General features: G+C 44.3%; 1 protein-coding gene across 1 annotated transcript in view; it reads right to left on the bottom strand.

Moving 5' to 3' along the window:
* fbn1 (fibrillin 1) overlaps positions 1 to 18,427 on the bottom strand; it is a 115,610-nt gene that overhangs the window by 25,951 nt on the left and 71,232 nt on the right. Inside the window, 8 exon segments of the mRNA XM_082182321.1 lie at positions 185 to 310; positions 412 to 483; positions 1,766 to 1,924; positions 13,773 to 13,895; positions 15,049 to 15,174; positions 15,314 to 15,382; positions 15,777 to 15,944; positions 16,194 to 16,316. Coding sequence (XP_082038447.1) covers positions 185 to 310; positions 412 to 483; positions 1,766 to 1,924; positions 13,773 to 13,895; positions 15,049 to 15,174; positions 15,314 to 15,382; positions 15,777 to 15,944; positions 16,194 to 16,316 — 966 coding nt within the window.

The following is an 18,427-nucleotide window of genomic DNA, read 5'->3' as shown; positions in this document are numbered from 1 at the left end:
AAAAGTTTTAAAAGTAACTTTCCCCAACACTGCTTAACATCATACACAGAGCATCTCATGTTGGAAGTAAATCATCATTAATGACTGTTAATCTAGAACCCGTCACTCTTTCTGCTGTTTTTGCTGCAGACTCCAGAATCAGACGAGGATAAACGAGCTTCAGAGACACAGATGGAGCTCTTACCCTCACAGATCAGCAGCTTGTCATTATAAACGAAACCCATCGGACATTCACAGCGGAAACTGCCGATCATGTTGATACACACGCCGTTATCACACACACCAGGGATCTCACGGCACTCGTCGATGTCTGCGAATCACAGACAGACACACAGGGTGGATGTGAAGTCTTAGAGGAACACAGAACTGTGTGTTTGACTGTCTTTAAGTGTGTGTGATGAATGTATTTACCAACGATTTGTCCAGTGTAGATGTCAATGAAATATCCCGGTCTCTCGCTTCCACACAGCACAGCGAACTCATCTGCAGCAGAGAACCATGTTACGGTCATGACTGTGTGTGTGTGTGTGTGTGCCGAATCCCTGACAATATTAAAGAAACAGCCTCTTTCTTCTACGCTTCCACTGTTTCACTGAAATCCCTCCCTGTTCACTTCTAGACAATGTTTGAAACTTTGCTCTTCTAGTGTTAATGTCTGTATTCTATGGAAGCTTGTTTCTGCCACAGAATAAAAAATAAAAAAGTTAATTGCTACTTTTTATCTCACAATTGCGAGTTTACATCTCGCAATTCTGACTTTAATTCAACTGCGTGTTACAAGGTCAGAATTGCGTGATATAAAGAAAATTTGCGTGATATAAAGTCACAACTGCAAGAAATAAACTCACAATTCTGATTTTTTTTTTGTCACAATTGCATGCTTAAATCTCGCAATTCTGACTTTACAACATGCAATTGACCCTTTGGAGGGAGTTTGATTGACAGGTGATCTGACCAATCATAATCCACCATCCGCCGAATCCACCATTTTTGTCCGACAAAGCAGTCAGGAGAGTTAGTGGATTAATGTCAGTGGATTAGAACTTGATAAACGGAGTGTACTGACGTCTTTCCGCGGTTAAAACAACATTTCTTCTGATGTTCATTCATGTTTATAGAAGGAAGAGATGATCGGTTCACGAGCCGCTTTAACTGAGGCTCTACAGCGATCTGTCAGACACATTAAAGAGACACAAAACGGCATTTATTGTTTAAATTTCGTCAAAAAATGACCAACTTTGAAAGTTGAGACTTTGTTTCATATCAAAAGTAACGTGGTCTGTCCTGTCTCAGTGTGTTGTCAGTGTCCTCTCTGCTCCGCTGATGCGTGTTTCACTGCGTGAGAACATGTGGTGTGAGAGAGGCGTGGCTTGTTGGACATAGCAACAGTAACTAAAGGGGGCGGGTCTTTGCGAACGGTCAATTGCGTGTTATAACGTCAGAATTGTCAGTCTTTTTTTTCTTAGAATTGGACTCTCACAGATATAAACTCGCAATCTCGAGAACAAAGTTAGAATTGCACGTTTATTTCTCGAAATTGCAACTTTAACACACTTAATTGTGAGTTTATATCTCGCAATTTTGACCGTGTAATAGACAAATTAATTAAAGTCAGAATTGTGAGATGTAAATTCGCAATTGTGAGATAAAAAGTAGCAATTATCTTTTTAAATGTTTTATTCTGTGACGGAGCTTCCATAGTATTCCTCATTTGCTTTGGGTAAAGGCGTCTGGTAAACGAACAGATGTGAAGTGTGTGTCTCACTGGTGCTGGGAACGGGACAGCGCTCGCAGGGTTTATTCCAGGCCCGGCCGATGTTGTACGCGCAGCAGCAGAACTTCTTGGTCATGTTGAAGGTGAGTTCTCCATCACAGGTGGCGTTATCAGAGTAGTAGTTCCTGTAACACAAGCTCTTCCGCATGTCTGAACACACACACCACAACAAACACGTCACAATCGGCACTAAAGGAAACCAAGTTTTCAACATTCAAAAGTGATTTTTATTTTATTTTATTAACATTAACCCTCTGAGGTCGAGAAACGCGCCGACGCGTTTTGCTGGATTTTTTTCACATAGCAGCAACATAAACTTAAATTACTCCGTCATTTAAAGAAAAAGAAATATAAAAAAATAATCTGTGATATTTCTGTGTCCACTTACAATCAAATCAAAACATTGTGCTTTTGTAAAATAAAGAAAATAAACAGGGTGTGCGTTCTGCCTCTCCGTCGCGGTGAACTTTTTTTTCTTGAGCACGTCTATAAACTGAAACAAAACTCAGCGAATACTTCTCACACATTTATGAGCCATATACCTTTATACACATTTAAGTGTGTACTTTTAAATGATCGGATTCAAACTGAAAACAAATATTCTCTGTTTAAGTAATTTGTATAAAACCAACAGGATGTCCAGTATCTCAAACGCATGCTAATTACTTTTTAATTCGACACGCCCACTCGCGCAAAAGAGATTCACATGCAAATCTCCACATGGAACGCGAACGCCCTCGTTACCTCAAACACAAAACACCAAAACACTTCACAAGTCTCTGCTTTTCGACGAGTTTGGAAGACACGTCTGAGCTTACATTGGATTTACATCAGAAGAAGAAAGCGATTTGAAGACAAGAAAGATGTAAGGTAAGAAATTCTTACTTATTAGTTTATGGTATTGTTGCATAAACTTCACATTGCAGTTGAACTGTTGCTAGATATATGGTGAATATTATACTATTTAGACCCGTGTTTCCTGTTAAATACTGTTTGTGGATATCTGCTCAAACATAGATATGTATAACCATAATGTTTAATATTTTGGAGCGCGATGGCGTTTGAATGTATCATATTTTGGAGCGCGCTGTGGGTTTGAGTATCATATTTTGGCAGTGGTGGACAGTAACGAAGTAAATGTAATTCGTTACTAGTGTTGCTTTCGTCAACGAAAATTATGACGAAATATTGTCGTCAACGAACCGTTATCACCTGACGAAAACGAGACGAGACGAGACGTAAATGCTGGTCATGTGACGATGACTAAAATACATGTATAATGCAATATCGTTGACGAATAAAAACGAGACTAAATGTGGTTTACGAAATAAAAACTGTGCTAAAATGTCTCTTCATTTTCGTTGACCAAAACGAGACGAGACGAAATGTTATAACGTCACGACGAATGAGAGAGTTGTGCGTGAACCTATAGCTTATCGGCTTTAAATTCTGGTTTGCGATCTGGTCACCCGATTATCAGCGAATTTAACAATATTACTCCATTAGTTATTCTATTAAAATGTCTAATTGATATTTGACACATTCATAATCATTACTTTTGCCGGTTCTTTGTGACAGCTGTATGTTATTGGCAGCGTCACCCGCGGTTACATGAACGCGTCACCGCATCAGCACCAGAACATGGAGATTTTATTTTAGAGAATAATCGCACAACCTATTCGATATTCTATAATTAAATAAACTAATCGAATATCCAAAAATCGTGACTCATCCCTGCATGGAATCTCTTGTTTCTTTTCCCAAATCTTCAATCACGTCTCACCCATTTTCTAAAAGGATTATAAACGTTTCTTCATTGGCTCGCATTTAATTAGGCCTATTATATTCGTATTCTTTACTGTGGTAAAGTAGAAAAACGCTGTAGGACAGATAGCCTACATTTGTACTTGCATGTCAAATAATTTTTTACACAGTTTGTGCTTGTTAGGCCTAGATATTAGACATAGTCATTAGACATTAGTCAAGTTTAGTTGTAAAACGCGTTTCACACGCGCGGGTGATTTTTAGTTTCACTTTCTCTGGCAGCGCAATCTCAAACATAGAACAAAATAAATATATAATTTCTAAATATTTCGCCCTTGTGGAGGATAAAATTCGCTCTTCCGACCAATTTACATCAAGTAGAAAACACGAAGATATCATAAAGAGATCGATGGTCTCTTTCCTGCTCGTGTCCCACATCCCTCTCAAAGCGCAGAGTGGTATAGCTATATCACGCGTCTTTGTGTAGAAATATAAAACGATTTTTTTTTATTTTTTTTTAAATAACCCCCCAACCACCGCCGGTAGTTGGTCCATTACCGCGGTGGTAAAAAAAAAAAAAAAAAAACTGCCACCGTCACAGCCAAAGCTAAATATACTAAATATAATAAGATAACCTTGTTTGCAATTCTGTATTGACTAGGGTAAATAGAATTGCATTACTAAAAAGAGACTAAAATACAATTTCCATTGACTAAAACTAGACTAAAATGTCATCAGTTTTCGTCGACTAAAACGTACTCGGTTACTAACGTAACCTCGGTTCTCTCTAGAGAGGAAACGAGTACTGCGTAAATCTTACGCTAGGGGAAAATCTCTTTTCCGCGAGATACTGAAGCCAAAAAATTATCCTTAATTTTGAAATAATGTAAAACGCGTTGTGGCAGCATGCAGACACAGGCGAGACGGCTTGTGCGCCTATTGGCTGCCCTGCGGCAACTGCAGCAGCCTATCGATAAGGCCCACTCGTGACGTCAGCTCCAATGGGGGGCGCTTCGCGCCCAATACGTCACGTCCCGCCAGAATGGGCGTGGTCTAGGGCTATAAACATAGCTTCGAGAGGCTAGCTCACTGGTTTTTCATCGCCGAAGCGAACCAGAGCGTGTGCAGGCACGGCAAGATACGCAGTACTCGTTTCCTCTCTAGAGAGAACCGAGGTTACGTTAGTAACCGAGTACGTTCTCTTACGAGAGGTACTCTCGTACTGCGTAAATCTTACGCTAGGGGAAACAGTGTAAAACGCCGTGCATGCTAAGATCCAGCACCAAAGTCCCAAGGGCAAGTGCCCGGGCTCATATAGTACATGATCATAATGGACTCACAGAGAGCCCAGGAAAGAGTGGCTAGAATAGCATCATTCCTGTAATAATATAACATCTTATAAGGAGCAGTTATACTGATGATGTGTCGTACAGTCAGGGCGACCCCCGGCCTGGACTGACGAATATAGTGGGTCTTACACACTGCCCATAGAGCTGCGCGATCCAACAGCGAGCATTTGCTCAAGCAGTTTCAGTATTCTGGCCCGAACACATCAGGGCAGACAGTACCGATTTTAGACCGAAAGCAGCTTAGCCTGCAAGGCGGGAACCTCTAGGTTATAAAACCTTATAAATGTAGACGGGGAGGCCCAGCCTGCCGCCATACAGATATCTTGCAAGGCAATCCCACTAGACCAAGCCCACGACGAGGCCACGCCTCTCGTGGAGTGTGCTCTGACTCCAAATGGGCACTGTAAGCCCTTAGAGGTATAAGCCAGCGCTATAGCATCAACTATCCAACTGGATAGGCTCTGTTTCGACACGGCAAGTCCCTTAGAACGTCCGTAGAGTGAAAACAAAGAGCTGCTCTGTCTGTCTGAAAACAGACGTGCGAGACACATAAGCTCTTAATGCTCTGACTGGGCAAAGGAAGCTTGCGTCTCCTTCCTCGTCAGAGACCGGTAAGGCTGACAGGGAATGACCTGCGCCCTAAACGGTGTGTTGAGGGATTTTGGAACATAACCGTGCTTAGGTTTGAGTATAACTCTTGAGTCATTAGGCCCAAACTCCATACACGTCGCGCTTACTGAGAGCGCGTGTAAGTCCCCTGTGCGCTTCACTGAAGCGAGAGCCAGAAGAAACACTGTCTTGAAAGACAGGTGTTTAAGATCAATCGTCTGTAAAGGCTCGAATGGGTCACCTTTCATGGCTTCCAGCACTGTAGAAAGGTTCCATACAGGGACTGAGGGAGGCCTGGGAGGATTCAGTCTCTTAGCTCCTCTAAGGAAGACGATGACTAAATCGTTCCTTCCTACTGACTGACCCAGCGTTGTTTTTGAGAACGCTGCTATGGCCGCCACATACACTTTGAGCGTGGAAGGGGTCCTGCCCTTGTCCAACAGCTCTTGTAGGAAGGAGAGAACCTCCGTCACCCCACAGTCTAGGGGCGACACGCCACGAGCTGTGCATCAGCTGGAGAACACTGACCATTTCGAGGAATAGAGACGTCGCATAGACGGAGCTCTAGCCTGCGTGATCGTGTTTAACACTCCGCTTGGGGAGGTCAGCGGGTACCCGTTGATGGCCCAAACATGAAGGGACCACAGCTCTGGGCGCGGATGCCAAAACGAGCCCTTGGCCTGAGAGAGGAGGTCCCTCCTCACTGGCACTGGCCATGGGGCAGTGCTTGCTAGCTGCATCAGAACTGGGAACCAGGGATGGTTTTTCCAGAACGGCGCTACGAGTAGCACTGAGCATCCTTCTCTGATCCGTTCTATCACCTGAGGCAGGAGAAAGACGGGAGGAAAGGCATAGAGCGGGCGGCGGGGCCATACGTGAGCCAGCGCGTCCCTGCTCTTGGAGAAAAATTCCAGACAGTGAGCGTTTTCTTGAGACGCGAACAGGTCTACTTCCGCTCTGCCGAATTTCTTCCACAGCAGCTGGGCTGTCTGTGGGTGTAGAGGCCATTCGCCTGTCGGAACATTGTTTCTGGACAGTCTGTCCGGTCCTACGTTCAGGAGCCCTGGCACATGCGCTGCTCTCGGCGAGAGCAGGTTGCGCTGAGCCCACACCAGGAGGCGTTCTGTCAGCCTGTGCAGGTTTCGGGACCTGAGGCCGCCCTGGCGATTTATGTAGGACACCACTGACATGTTGTCCGAGCGGACCAGGACGTGGTGTCCTCGTATTTAGGGACAAAAACGCGTCAGTGCGTTGTCTACTGCCAACATTTCGAGGCAGTTTATGTGTAGAAGCTTCTCCCGTTCTGACCATTGGCCGAAGAACGGTCTGCCCTTGAGCAGTGCTCCCCATCCCAAGGTGGAGGCGTCCGTAGACACTACCTTCACACTCGAGGAAGTCCCCAGGCTAACACCTGATTGGTACAAGTCGTTTGCTTTCCCAGGTTTCAGAGCTGCGATGCATTTCTGATTGACCTTGAGACGAAGCAGACCGGAAGCCCACGCTCGGCGCGGTACTCGCGCTTTCAGCCAGAACTGTAGCGGGCGCATGCGAAGCAAGCCCAACTGAAGTACTGATGATGCTGAGGCCATGAGACCTAGCATCCTCTGAAATTTCTTGAGCGGGACAGATGCGCCGCAGCGGAAAGAGCTCGCTGCGCGCTGAATGTCTAGTACGCGCTCTGGTGACAGTCGCGCTATCATAGACAGCGAGTCCAGTTCTGTGCCCAGAAAAGATATTATCTGTCTGGGAGACAGAGAACTCTTCGCCCAATTGACCCAGATTCTCGAGGTGATCGAGCAAAATGGTCCTGTGCTCTATGAGCACCGAGTGAGATTGAGCTAGAATCAGCCAATCGTCCAAGTAGTTCAATACTCGCATGCCCTGTAGTCTGAGGGGTGCGAGCGGCTAGAGACAAGCCGAACGGTAGGACTGAGCACTGATATGCCTGGCCCTCGAAGGCGAATCTCAAACGTCGCCTGTGACGTGACGCTATTTGTATTTGAAAATATGCGTCTTTCAGATCTATTGACACAAACCAATCTCCTCGGCGAATGTGCGTGAGGGTTTTTCTGGTCGTGAGCATTCCGAACTGTTGCTTCGCAAGCACTCTGTTCAGTTGCCTTAGATCTAGTATGGGTCTGAGACCCCCGTCTTTTTTCAGTACCAGGAAGTATCTGCTGTATAGCCCTCCTTCACTCTGAGCTTGAGATAAAGGCTCTATGGCCCCTTTGCTCAACAGTTTCAAAATTTCGGCTCGAAGTAGGTGGTGCTACTTCTGTTTTTACCGTAGCTTCGACGTGCGTCACATAGCGGCGAGGGCGTCGGCGAAACTGTAGCGAATAGCCTCTTTCTATAATGTCTAGCACCCACTTCAAAACCCCCGGGTAGCCTTGCCCATGCATCTGCACGAATGGCTAGGGGCTGAATGCGGAGCGCGCTCTGGTCGCTCAGCGACAGAGGGGCTTCGGTGTGCTGTAACATAAGCGTCGCGCTTCGAGGCAGGGGGCGCGCTGATAACAGCGGGCAGATTGCCCGCGCTCGACTCCTTTGCGGTGGTCAACCGAGAGGGGAGGGCTGGGCGAGTCCCGTAGGACCTGTCATGTCTATGTGTGAATGTGGGCGCGGGATAGCGGGCACATTTACAACACTGAGAGCATTGTCCGCCTGAGCAGAGCGAATGCACGTTGGTTTTGTTTTTACAGAAACCTTGAGATATGCGGAACGTAGTGTTTGTGGGCACTGGGCAGTGGGCACATTTACCACGTTTAATGCGCAATCGACCTGGGTCGATTTCATGTGCGCGAGCCCTGTGTGACGGGCTGTGTTTGTGTGTAGGAATTTCGTCTACATTCGTAACACCATCGGCCGTGGCCGGGACACCAGAAAATACACTCTTATGGGATTTATCTGGGTAGCCGTAAAAGCGGCGTTTGTGTGCAGGCAAGCGGGCTATTTCGCCGACTTGTTTACTGCAGAATACACTGGAACAGTCGCATTTACTGGAACTGAACGAGCGAGAAGTTGCCATAGAAACAGAAAGCGTCAACATGCTGGCGTTTGTTTGCAGGCGTGCGTGTATTACAGCAGGCTTGTTCACTGCAATATTGACATTTCCAGTCGTCTGAACTTCAGAGGCGGAAACCATAGAAACAGAGTTTGGGTGCAGGCGAACGGGTTGTACCACGCGCTCGTTGGCTGCAAAATACACATCTGCAGTCGCCTTTTCAGGGAACTGCCAGAGCGAGAATTGACGGCAAAAAGTGTGTTTTGCCGGTAGACCCGGGATTCGATCGCGGGTCTCTCGCGTGAAAATCTGACGATCTACCACTGGACCACAGAGGAAGACACATAGACATTCAGTAGCGCGAGTATTATCAAAGAGCGTCAACATGCTGGCGTTTGTTTGCAGGCGTGCGTGCAAAACAACAGGCTCGCTCACTGCAATATTGACATTTCCAGTCACCTGAACTTAAGAGGGGAATGAGAAATGTGTCAGGAGTGGAGGTCGGCCCGGCCGCAGCGGGGCTAAAAACACCCTTTTCTCCTTTCGCCAGTGACGCACGGGAACCATAGAAACGGTGTTTGGGTGCAGGCGAGCGGGTTGTACAGCGCGCTCGTTGGCTGCAAAATGCACATCTGCAGTCGCCTTTCAGGGAACTGACAGAGCGAAGCATTGGCGGCATAATATATCTGCCGTTAGACCGGGATTCGAACCCCGGTCCCTCGTGCGAAAAACCTAAGATTCCGCCACTGAGCCACAGGGGGGGAACACAAAGGTGTATAGATGCATGAGCATATAAAAGAGCGTCAACATGTTTTCTTCGGCGTTTGCTTGCAAGCGTGCGTGTTACAACAGGCTCGTTTGCTGCAATATTGATATTTCCAGTCGCCTAATCAGGGAACTGAGTTGTCTTTTCGCCGGTGAGTGACGCGTGAATGGGGCGCAAGGGCAGGGTAGCTTTCTTGTAACGTAAAGAAAAACTAACCCCGATCGTCCGCTTCCAGCCTCCCTTGTGAACGGCGCAGTTTGCGCGGCTCGAACAGAGGGAGAGAGAAAGCTAGCCCCGTGACCGTCCGCTCCTGACATCCCCTGTGAACGGCGCGGTTTGCGCGGCTCGAACAGAGGGAGAGCAGGTATCATCCCCCAAGCAGGCAAGGCAAGCGGGCGCACCGGCGAGCTTTGCGGGTTGGGGGGGGCGGAGGAGCAGTCTCGGAGAAGGATGCCAGGTGAGTCCTCAGAGTCACCAGGCAGTAACTGGCTCGCAGTGAGGGCGGTCGCCGTCAGCGAGCGCGAGAGCTGCGTGATCCTCAGGAAAGGGGCGTCTTGAAAAAGACGCCCGGCTCTTTTAGTGCAATGAGAGTGTGTGTCGCCGCGGCGAGCACACACACATACACAAAACACAGTAGCAGAGAAAGGATATAACGCCGGATAGCGCAGCAGGAAGGCGACTGAAGGCGGCGCGGCCAGCGGCTTCAGAGTGTCGACTCGTCCCGCTGAAAGGCTTTTTCAGACGGCGCGGCTTCTCTCCGGATCCAGCGATGCGAGAGCTTCGCTGAAGAGATGAAAAATCAGTGAGCTAGCCTCTCGAAGCTATGTTTATAGCCCTAGACCACGCCCATTCTGGCGGGACGTGACGTATTGGGCGCGAAGCGCCCCCATTGGAGCTGACGTCACGAGTGGGCCTTATCGATAGGCTGCTGCAGTTGCCGCAGGGCAGCCAATAGGCGCACAAGCCGTCTCGCCTGTGTCTGCATGCTGCCGCAACGCGTTTTACATTATTTCAAAATTAAGGATAATTTTTTGGCTTCAGTATCTCGCGGAAAAGAGATTTTCCCCTAGCGTAAGATTTACGCAGTACGAGAGTACCTCTCGTAAGAGAACTAGACTAAAATGTCATCAGTTTTCGTTGACTAAAACTAGACTAAAATGTCATCAGTTTTCGTCGACTAAAACTAGACTAAAATGTCATCAGTTTTCGTCGACTAAAACTAGACTAAAATGTCATCAGTTTTCGTCGACTAAAACTTGACTAGACTAAAAAGAGTATGAACGTGACTAAAACTAATAAAAACTAAAATGACAGCTTGACACAAAGACTAGACTAAAACTAAAATTAAAACAGACCGCCAAAAACAACACTATTCGTTACTGTACTTAAGTAGCTTTTTTGCGTATCTGTACTTTACTGAAGTATTAACATTTGGGAAGACTTTTACTTTAACTCCACTACATTTCAAAGTCAAATATCTTACTTTTTACTGTACTACATTTTCAAAATCAGTCGTTCCTTTTTATTTATGAGTGGATAAAAACTTAACTGGTCAAACGAGCCACCAATCACAGTAGCCTACAACGTGCGCGCTTTGTTTTGAACTTGCCTTGGTGGTATCTACTAAGCGCAAACCAGAGCCGTTAAATATGAGAGTTGCGACCATAGACAGTATATAAGAGGTTGCGACACACACTGCTTGTTCGACTTGAACCGGCGCTACACAGACCGATCAGTTTATGACATTAAAGTATAGAGCGAAATCGCGAGAGCGATTGAAAAGCATACAGAGCCGTCTACTCTCTAATCGCTCTCGCGGTATTTTAATGTCATTCACCGATTGGTCTGTGCAGTGTGCCGTTTCAAGTCGAACAAGCCTACTGTGATCTCGCCGCCGCGCGGTCACGTGATTCGTGTAGCTCTCAATAGTTCCAAACAATTTGTGTTGCCAATGATTTTAAGCGGGGCAGAGAGCAGCAGCTATTATTGCAGCAATTATCGGTAAATACTGACGCATAATGAACATTGCTTATTACGTTGACACTAAAATTACTTGCATATAATAGCTTTTTTTTTTCTGAGGAGTAGCAGAAACACTGCATTAATACGTTTTGGTGTTTAATTTTGAAGGGAAATTGGCTGCTCCCATAATGTAGTGTGTATATATATATATTCAATGGCATTGTGCAGGTTTATGTGAATGTATCATAACATTAGGATGTTTATAATTATGACCATAGACGCTCGTGAAAAATATGTACAGTAAATACTATAAATGTATTATACCTTATGGGAACAGTCCCCTTCCGTCAAAAATTAAACACACAAAAAATGTATTCAATTCAAATATATATATATATATATATATATATATATATATATATATATATGACTAATTAATGTCATTTTATTAATAGATTGATGTGCCAAGAGTGACATTAGAGTCTTCACGTAGACTGAGTTAAGCAAGAGTCTTGTGACAAAAATTATAATAGGACATTATAGCCATAAAAAATTCATAGTACTTTGATACTTAAGTACATTTGAAGGCAAATACTTTTGTACTTTTACTCAAGTGAATGTTTAAAGGCAGCACTTCTACTTTTACTTGAGTAATATTTTACCTTGAGTATCTTTACTTTAACTCAAGTACATGGTATGTGTACTTCGTCCACCACTGTATTTTGGAGTGCGCTGTGCGTTTGAATGTATCATATTTTGGAGCGCGCTGTGGGTTTGAATGTATCATATTTTGGAGCGCGCTGTGGGTTTGAATGTATCATATTTTGGAGCGCGCTGTGGGTTTGAATGTATCATATTTTGGAGCGCGCTGTGGGTTTGAATGTATCATATTTTGGAGCGCGATTGCGTTTGAAAGGAAAAATGCACCAAACATTAGGCTTTATGTTTTTACTATTATCTCATTTCATATCATCATAACGAATGGAAACATTTGAAGTAACATATGATAATCAATATATTTTTCTCTAGCATAGTTGTTCTTGAAATCTTTTGGAAGATTTAATTTATTGTTATTATTATTTTATGCAGCACTGCGTAGCCTATGCCTACAAGGCACAACAAACCTGGTGTTCATTATATATTGTTGGAAACGTGTGTGTGTGTGTGTGTGTGTGTGTGTATTCTGTGAATTTTAAAAAGCAATTTTAACCAGAAAAATCTAAAATCTATTCCCAAAATCGTGCAGCCCTATAGTTTCTCTTGATATCAGTATGTTCACAGTTTTTTCTTTTTTTTTTTTCTTTCAGGGACCAGATGCAACTGAGTCCTGCTGACTTCAACATTCACATGAGTCTCTGTACATGAACATGGTAAAGTGAAAATCAAACACCTTGGAAATGAAAGGTATGTACAATGTTTTTAGGAATGGCACAAAGGTCTCTGTCTTTGGATCATTGTTTTCAATGTGCTCTTTTGTCATTTGTATTTTTGTATTGTGTTGAGTTGTAAATAAATCCAAACAATCTAAAAGCCATTCTTTTTTAAATCTCCTCATTCTTTGTGCAAGGTTGCTCTGAATGACAGGGCCTGATCGCTCCTAATAGGGCAGTTAGGGGAGTGTCTTTGTCTTTCTCAGGTGTGAAAAGCTTACACATTCATGAGATGATCACGCCTCTTCGCATATGGCTTTGTCACACAAAACACGTCTTAGAAATTTTAAATCAATATATTGTCTTATCTGAATGAGCAGTCAGGGTGATTTTCACATAGTTTTGGAGCAAATATTCTAGGCTATGTCATACAATTTTCAAAAGTCTTGTGAAGAAATAATCAGTATGGGTTTCATGGCCTTATTTCAGTGAGAATTTTTTTTTGTATTTTCACAAACCACGCATAAATGTCATTATCTCAAAACTACAAACTTTTACATACATGCTGCTGATATATTATTGTAGCAGAGTTTGTGCTGAATACAGTGTAATTGGACTTTAGCCATGAAAATGTCACTAGTAACAGAAAAAAACACAAATGTCAGAGCATGTCAGAACACCTCCATGGCCCAGAAAACAGCTCAGACCTCAGAGGGTTAATGAAACGGACAGCAACAGTTTATGAAGCTGAGGTCCCTTTAAGAATGAATGCACAGATCTAATATACTGTCACACATCCAATTTTCTCCTGTTTACATTCACATAGGACATTACAGTTTGTGTTTACATGAATACTCCCCAAAATATGCATTTTGACACAATTGTGTGTGTATTTGACCATGCAAGCGCAATTAGCTGTGAAAGAGAACTGAATTTGGAAACATTCGTGGCTTATTGTGATTTAATAACACTCTAACGTGTCAATAACTTTAAAGAACACTTTAGAAAATCGATTTTTGAAATTTGTGAATCGATGCGAACCGGTAGAAGTATAGAATCGAGATTCATATTTGAATCGATTTTCTCCCCCACCCCTAATAAATATAATGATAACGATACCGTTAATTATTAACGATAACTATGATGATGATTGACGATGCGTGTGCAGACTCACCCATGCAGTTGTTTCCTCCGTTGATCTGCATGTACTCCGGTGGGCAGATGCAGGTGTAGTTTCCAATAGTGTTGTAACACTGACCCGGACCACAGATGCCGGGCCGCTCACACTCATCCACATCTACACACACAGTGGATCTTTTCATTCTTACATTTTAAACACATTTCACTTCTAACTACAGATCGCATCTATGTCTGTTGTTGAGTCAAAGCGAATGTTTCAAATGCATTTGTCGGAAGTCGTGCAACCAGCATTCATTTACTCTCAGTATTACTGATTATAATGGGCTTGGCTTGCTTTTGAAGCAACGCAGCACTTATGTGTTTATATCATGTGACTTTATATGTTAATAAGAGTCATTCAATGGTAGTCACACAGGGTCCTAACCAATCACAACATTTTATCTTTTGCTTGGTTTCTGGATCCGTCACTTTGCTCTTGGTAGCCACGCCCACAGAGGTCCAGTCAAAGGTTTTGGATCGGCAAGATTTTTTATGTTTTTAAAGGAAGTCTCTTCTGCTCACCAAGGCTGCATTTATTTGATTAAAAATACAAAACAAACAGTAATATTGTTAAATATTATGACAATTTAAAATAACTGTTTTCTATGTGAATATATCGAAAAGTGTAGTTTATTCCTGTGATCAAAGCTGAATTTTCAGCATCATTACTCCAGTCTTCAGTGTCACATGACCCTTCAGAAATCACTCTAATATGATGATTTGATGCTCAAGAAACATTTATGATTATTATCAGTGTTGGAAACAGTTGTGTACAATCTTTTTTCAGGATTCTTTGATGAATAGAAAGTTTAAAAGAACAGCATTTATCTGAAATAGAATCTTTTGTAACATTATAAATGTCTTTACTTTTGATCAATTTAATTCATCCTTGATTAATAAAAGTATCGATTTCTTTCTGTTTTAAATTGTAATAATATTTCACAATATTACTGTTTTCTTTTTGCATTTTTAATCAAATAAATGCAGCCTTGGTGAGCAGAAGAGACTTCTTTTAAAACCATAAAAAATCTTACTGATCCAAAACTTGTGACTAGTAGTGTATATTAAGCTTCAAATGTGTCCTGATTGGCTATTTGCAACTTCATGCGTATTTCTTTTTTTATGATTGTTTAGTTTCTGGCTGGTTTCTCGAGAGCTTTCTATCTGCACAGCTGAGACAGTGTACTGTGTGTAAAGCACTATATAAATGAAACGGACTTGACTTCTTAAGAGAGACAGAAAGAGTGTGTGAAAGAGGAAGTGTGACTGACCTTCACAGATCCTGGTGTCTCCGTTGAGTTCGAAACCTTTCGGACATTCACAGTGAAAACTGCCAAACGTGTTGATGCAGTTTCCTCCCTGACACAGACCAGGCAGCTCCTGACACTCGTTGATATCTAACACACAGACACGACAGTCAACACACAGCACTGGAGAACGTGTGTGTGTGTGTGTGTGTGTGTGTGTGTGTGTGTGTGTGTGTGTGTGTGTGTGTGTGTGTGTGAGTGAGTGAGTGTGTGTGCACTCTAGATCTACCCTCTAGTATCACCGTGATCGGATTGGGTCGGAATCCTTCTCCTCCGGGACACAGAATCTTGTACTCGGCTAAAGGAGAAACAATAACAATCAGTGAACAAAACGAGAGCTTGTGTGTGTGTGTGTGAGTGTGTGTGTGTGTGTGTGTGTGTGTGTGTGAGACTCACAGGAGTTGAGCAGTGGGCAGCTCTCACAGGGTTAGGTGTGTGTGTGTGTGTGTGTGTGTGTGTGTGTGTGTGTGTGTGTGTGTGTGTGTGTGTGTGTGTGTGTGTGTGTGTGTGTGTGTGAGACTCACAGGAGTTGAGCAGTGGGCAGCTCTCACAGGGTTAGGTGTGTGTGTGTGTGTGTGTGTGTGTGTGAGAGACTCACAGGAGTTGAGCAGTGGGCAGCTCTCACAGGGTTAGGTGTGTGTGTGTGTGTGTGTGTGTGTGTGTGTGTGTGTGTGTGTGTGTGAGAGACTCACAGGAGTTGAGCAGTGGGCAGCTCTCACAGGGTGACCCCCAGGCCTGACCCAAGGAACAGCAACAGGACGCTTTGGACACGCCGACGCCGATCTCAGTGGAGCAGCTCAGACTGTCCGAGCCGTCACCACGACTGTGGACCTCCAGGAAGCAGGTTCCAGAGCGAGTGTCTGCAACACACACACACACACACACACGACATCAGTTCTGACATGATCTCTTCCCAAATCATCCCTACCGAACATTTTCGTCTAGTTTTTATTCTTTGACGAAAATGGCAATAGATTTCTGTCATTGTTTTTGTCATTCAAAACTGTTTTTTATTTAGTTATCGTCTCGTTTTCATCTGTGAGAAAATGGTTTTGGCGAAAATAATGACAAAAATGCTTCGTCAACGTCGAAACGAACACTTCTCTCACCGACGCAGCCGACTCCGGTGGGGTTGAGCTCGAAGTCGGGGGGGCAGCTGCAGATGTAACTACCCGGGGTGTTCAGGCACAGCCCACTGATGCAGGTCGTTGGGTTCGCACACTCGTTCACATCTCACATGGAGAAGAAGAAGGGAAAGAAAAGAGGGATGAGAGGAGAGGACAGGTCACATGTGTCACGTGTAGGGTTGGGAATCGAAAACCGATTCCGATTCTTGAATCGAATAATTGTTATAAAACTAAATTTTCGATTCTCTTATTGATTCCTTTGTGAGCATTTCAATACGACTTTAGACTGTGTGTGTGTGTGTGTGTGTGAGACTCACAGGAGTTGAGCAGTGGGCAGGTCTCACAGGTGTGTGTGTGTGTGTGTGTGTGTGTGTGTGTGTGTGTGTGTGTGTGTGTGTGACTCACAGGAGTTGAGCAGTGGTCAGGTCTCACAGGTGTGTGTGTGTGTGTGTGTGTGTGTGTGTGTGTGTGTGTGTGTGTGTGTGTGTGTGTGTGACTCACAGGAGTTGAGCAGTGGTCAGGTCTCACAGGTGTGTGTGTGTGTGTGTGTGTGTGTGTGTGTGTGTGTGTGTGTGAGACTCACAGGAGTTGAGCAGTGGGCAGGTCTCACAGGTGTAGGTGTAGGTGTGTGTGTGTGTGTGTGTGTGTGTGTGTGTGTGTGTGTGTGTGTGTGTAGACTGTTTTCTGTTCTGCAGGCATGTGCAACTATATTGTGCAGCTCTTAAAGTGACAGCACTAATATTCCTGCCGTCTCTATAATCTGGGCATCACAGGAACTTCCCTCCACTGGTTCGAGGGCTATCTCACAGGGAGATCCTTCAGGGTCGCATGGAGAGGTGAGGTATCCAGAGCACATCAGCTGACCACAGGGGTTCCCCAGGGTTCAGTTCTTGGTCTCCTCCTCTTCTCCATCTACACCACATCACTGGGACACATCATACAGGCACATGGTTTCTCCTACCACTGCTTTGCTGATGACACACAGCTCTTCCTCTCATTTCAACCAGATGATCCCACAGTAGCTGCACGGGTCTCAAGCTGTCTGGCGGACATCTCCACATGGATGAAGGAACATCACCTGCAGCTCAACCTGGCAAAAACGGAGCTTCTCGTCCTCCCTGCCAATCCATCTCTACAGCACGACTTCACCATCCAGCTAGAGTCATCATCAATCACCCCATCAAGATCGGTCAGAAATCTTGGAGTAACGTTTGATGACCAGCTGACCTTCACAGATCACATTTCAAAGACAGCTGGATCATGCAGGTTTGCACTGCACAACATCAAGAAGATCAGGCCTTTCCTAACTGAGCATGCAACACAACTTCTCGTCCAGGCCCTGGTCATCTCTAGGCTTGACTACTGCAATGCTCTTCTGGCTGGACTTCCATCATGTGCAATCAAACCCCTACAGATGATCCAGAATGCTGCAGCTCGTCTTGTCTTCAACGAGCCCAAGAGGGCCCACGTCACTCCTCTGTTCATCTCTCTACACTGGCTACCTCTCGCTGCTCGCATCAAGTTCAAGGCATTAACGCTTGCTTACAGATCCATCACAGGCTCAGCTCCCTCCTACTTTTACTCACTCCTACGAGTCTACATCCCTACCAGACACCTACGATCGGTCAACGAGCGACGTCTCGTGGTTCCATCACAGAAAGCCACAACATCACTCTCCAGAACATTCTCATTCACAGTTCCATGCTGGTGGAACGCTCTCCCCACCCTCATCCGGAATGCAGAATCCCTGACAACATTCAAAAGACAGCTGAAAACCCATCTCTTCCGTGAGCACTTAACCTCATAAATCTTTATAAAAAAATCCCTTCCCCTTCCCTTTAAAACCTCACTTGTCGGGTTTATGCTACTCTGAATAATGCCTGAACTTTGTATTTTGAGCACTACTTGCGTTGTTTTTGCCTCTTCATGATGACTCGCTTAATTTAGTCCTAATCTGTAAGTCGCTTTGGATAAAAGCGTCTGCTAAATGACTAAATTTAAATGTAAATGTAAATAATAACACTAATCAAACAACACAAGACGAGAAAATCCACTCGTTCTTCACTGAATGACTGTAACTATATTAGTAATGTATATTTTATTAATAAAGTGCTGAGTTATTTTACATTTGATTACAGTTTCTGCACCTGAACACCTGAAAATCCTAAAAATCCTAAAACACTATTTCAATCATATCTTAGACAGTTCTGTCTATT

This window comes from Leuciscus leuciscus (genome assembly GCF_965113295.1).
Source record: "Leuciscus leuciscus genome assembly, chromosome: 10".
In the NCBI taxonomy this organism is placed as follows: Eukaryota; Metazoa; Chordata; class Actinopteri; order Cypriniformes; family Leuciscidae; genus Leuciscus; species Leuciscus leuciscus.
This window is presented reverse-complemented; position numbering and strand designations above follow the sequence as displayed.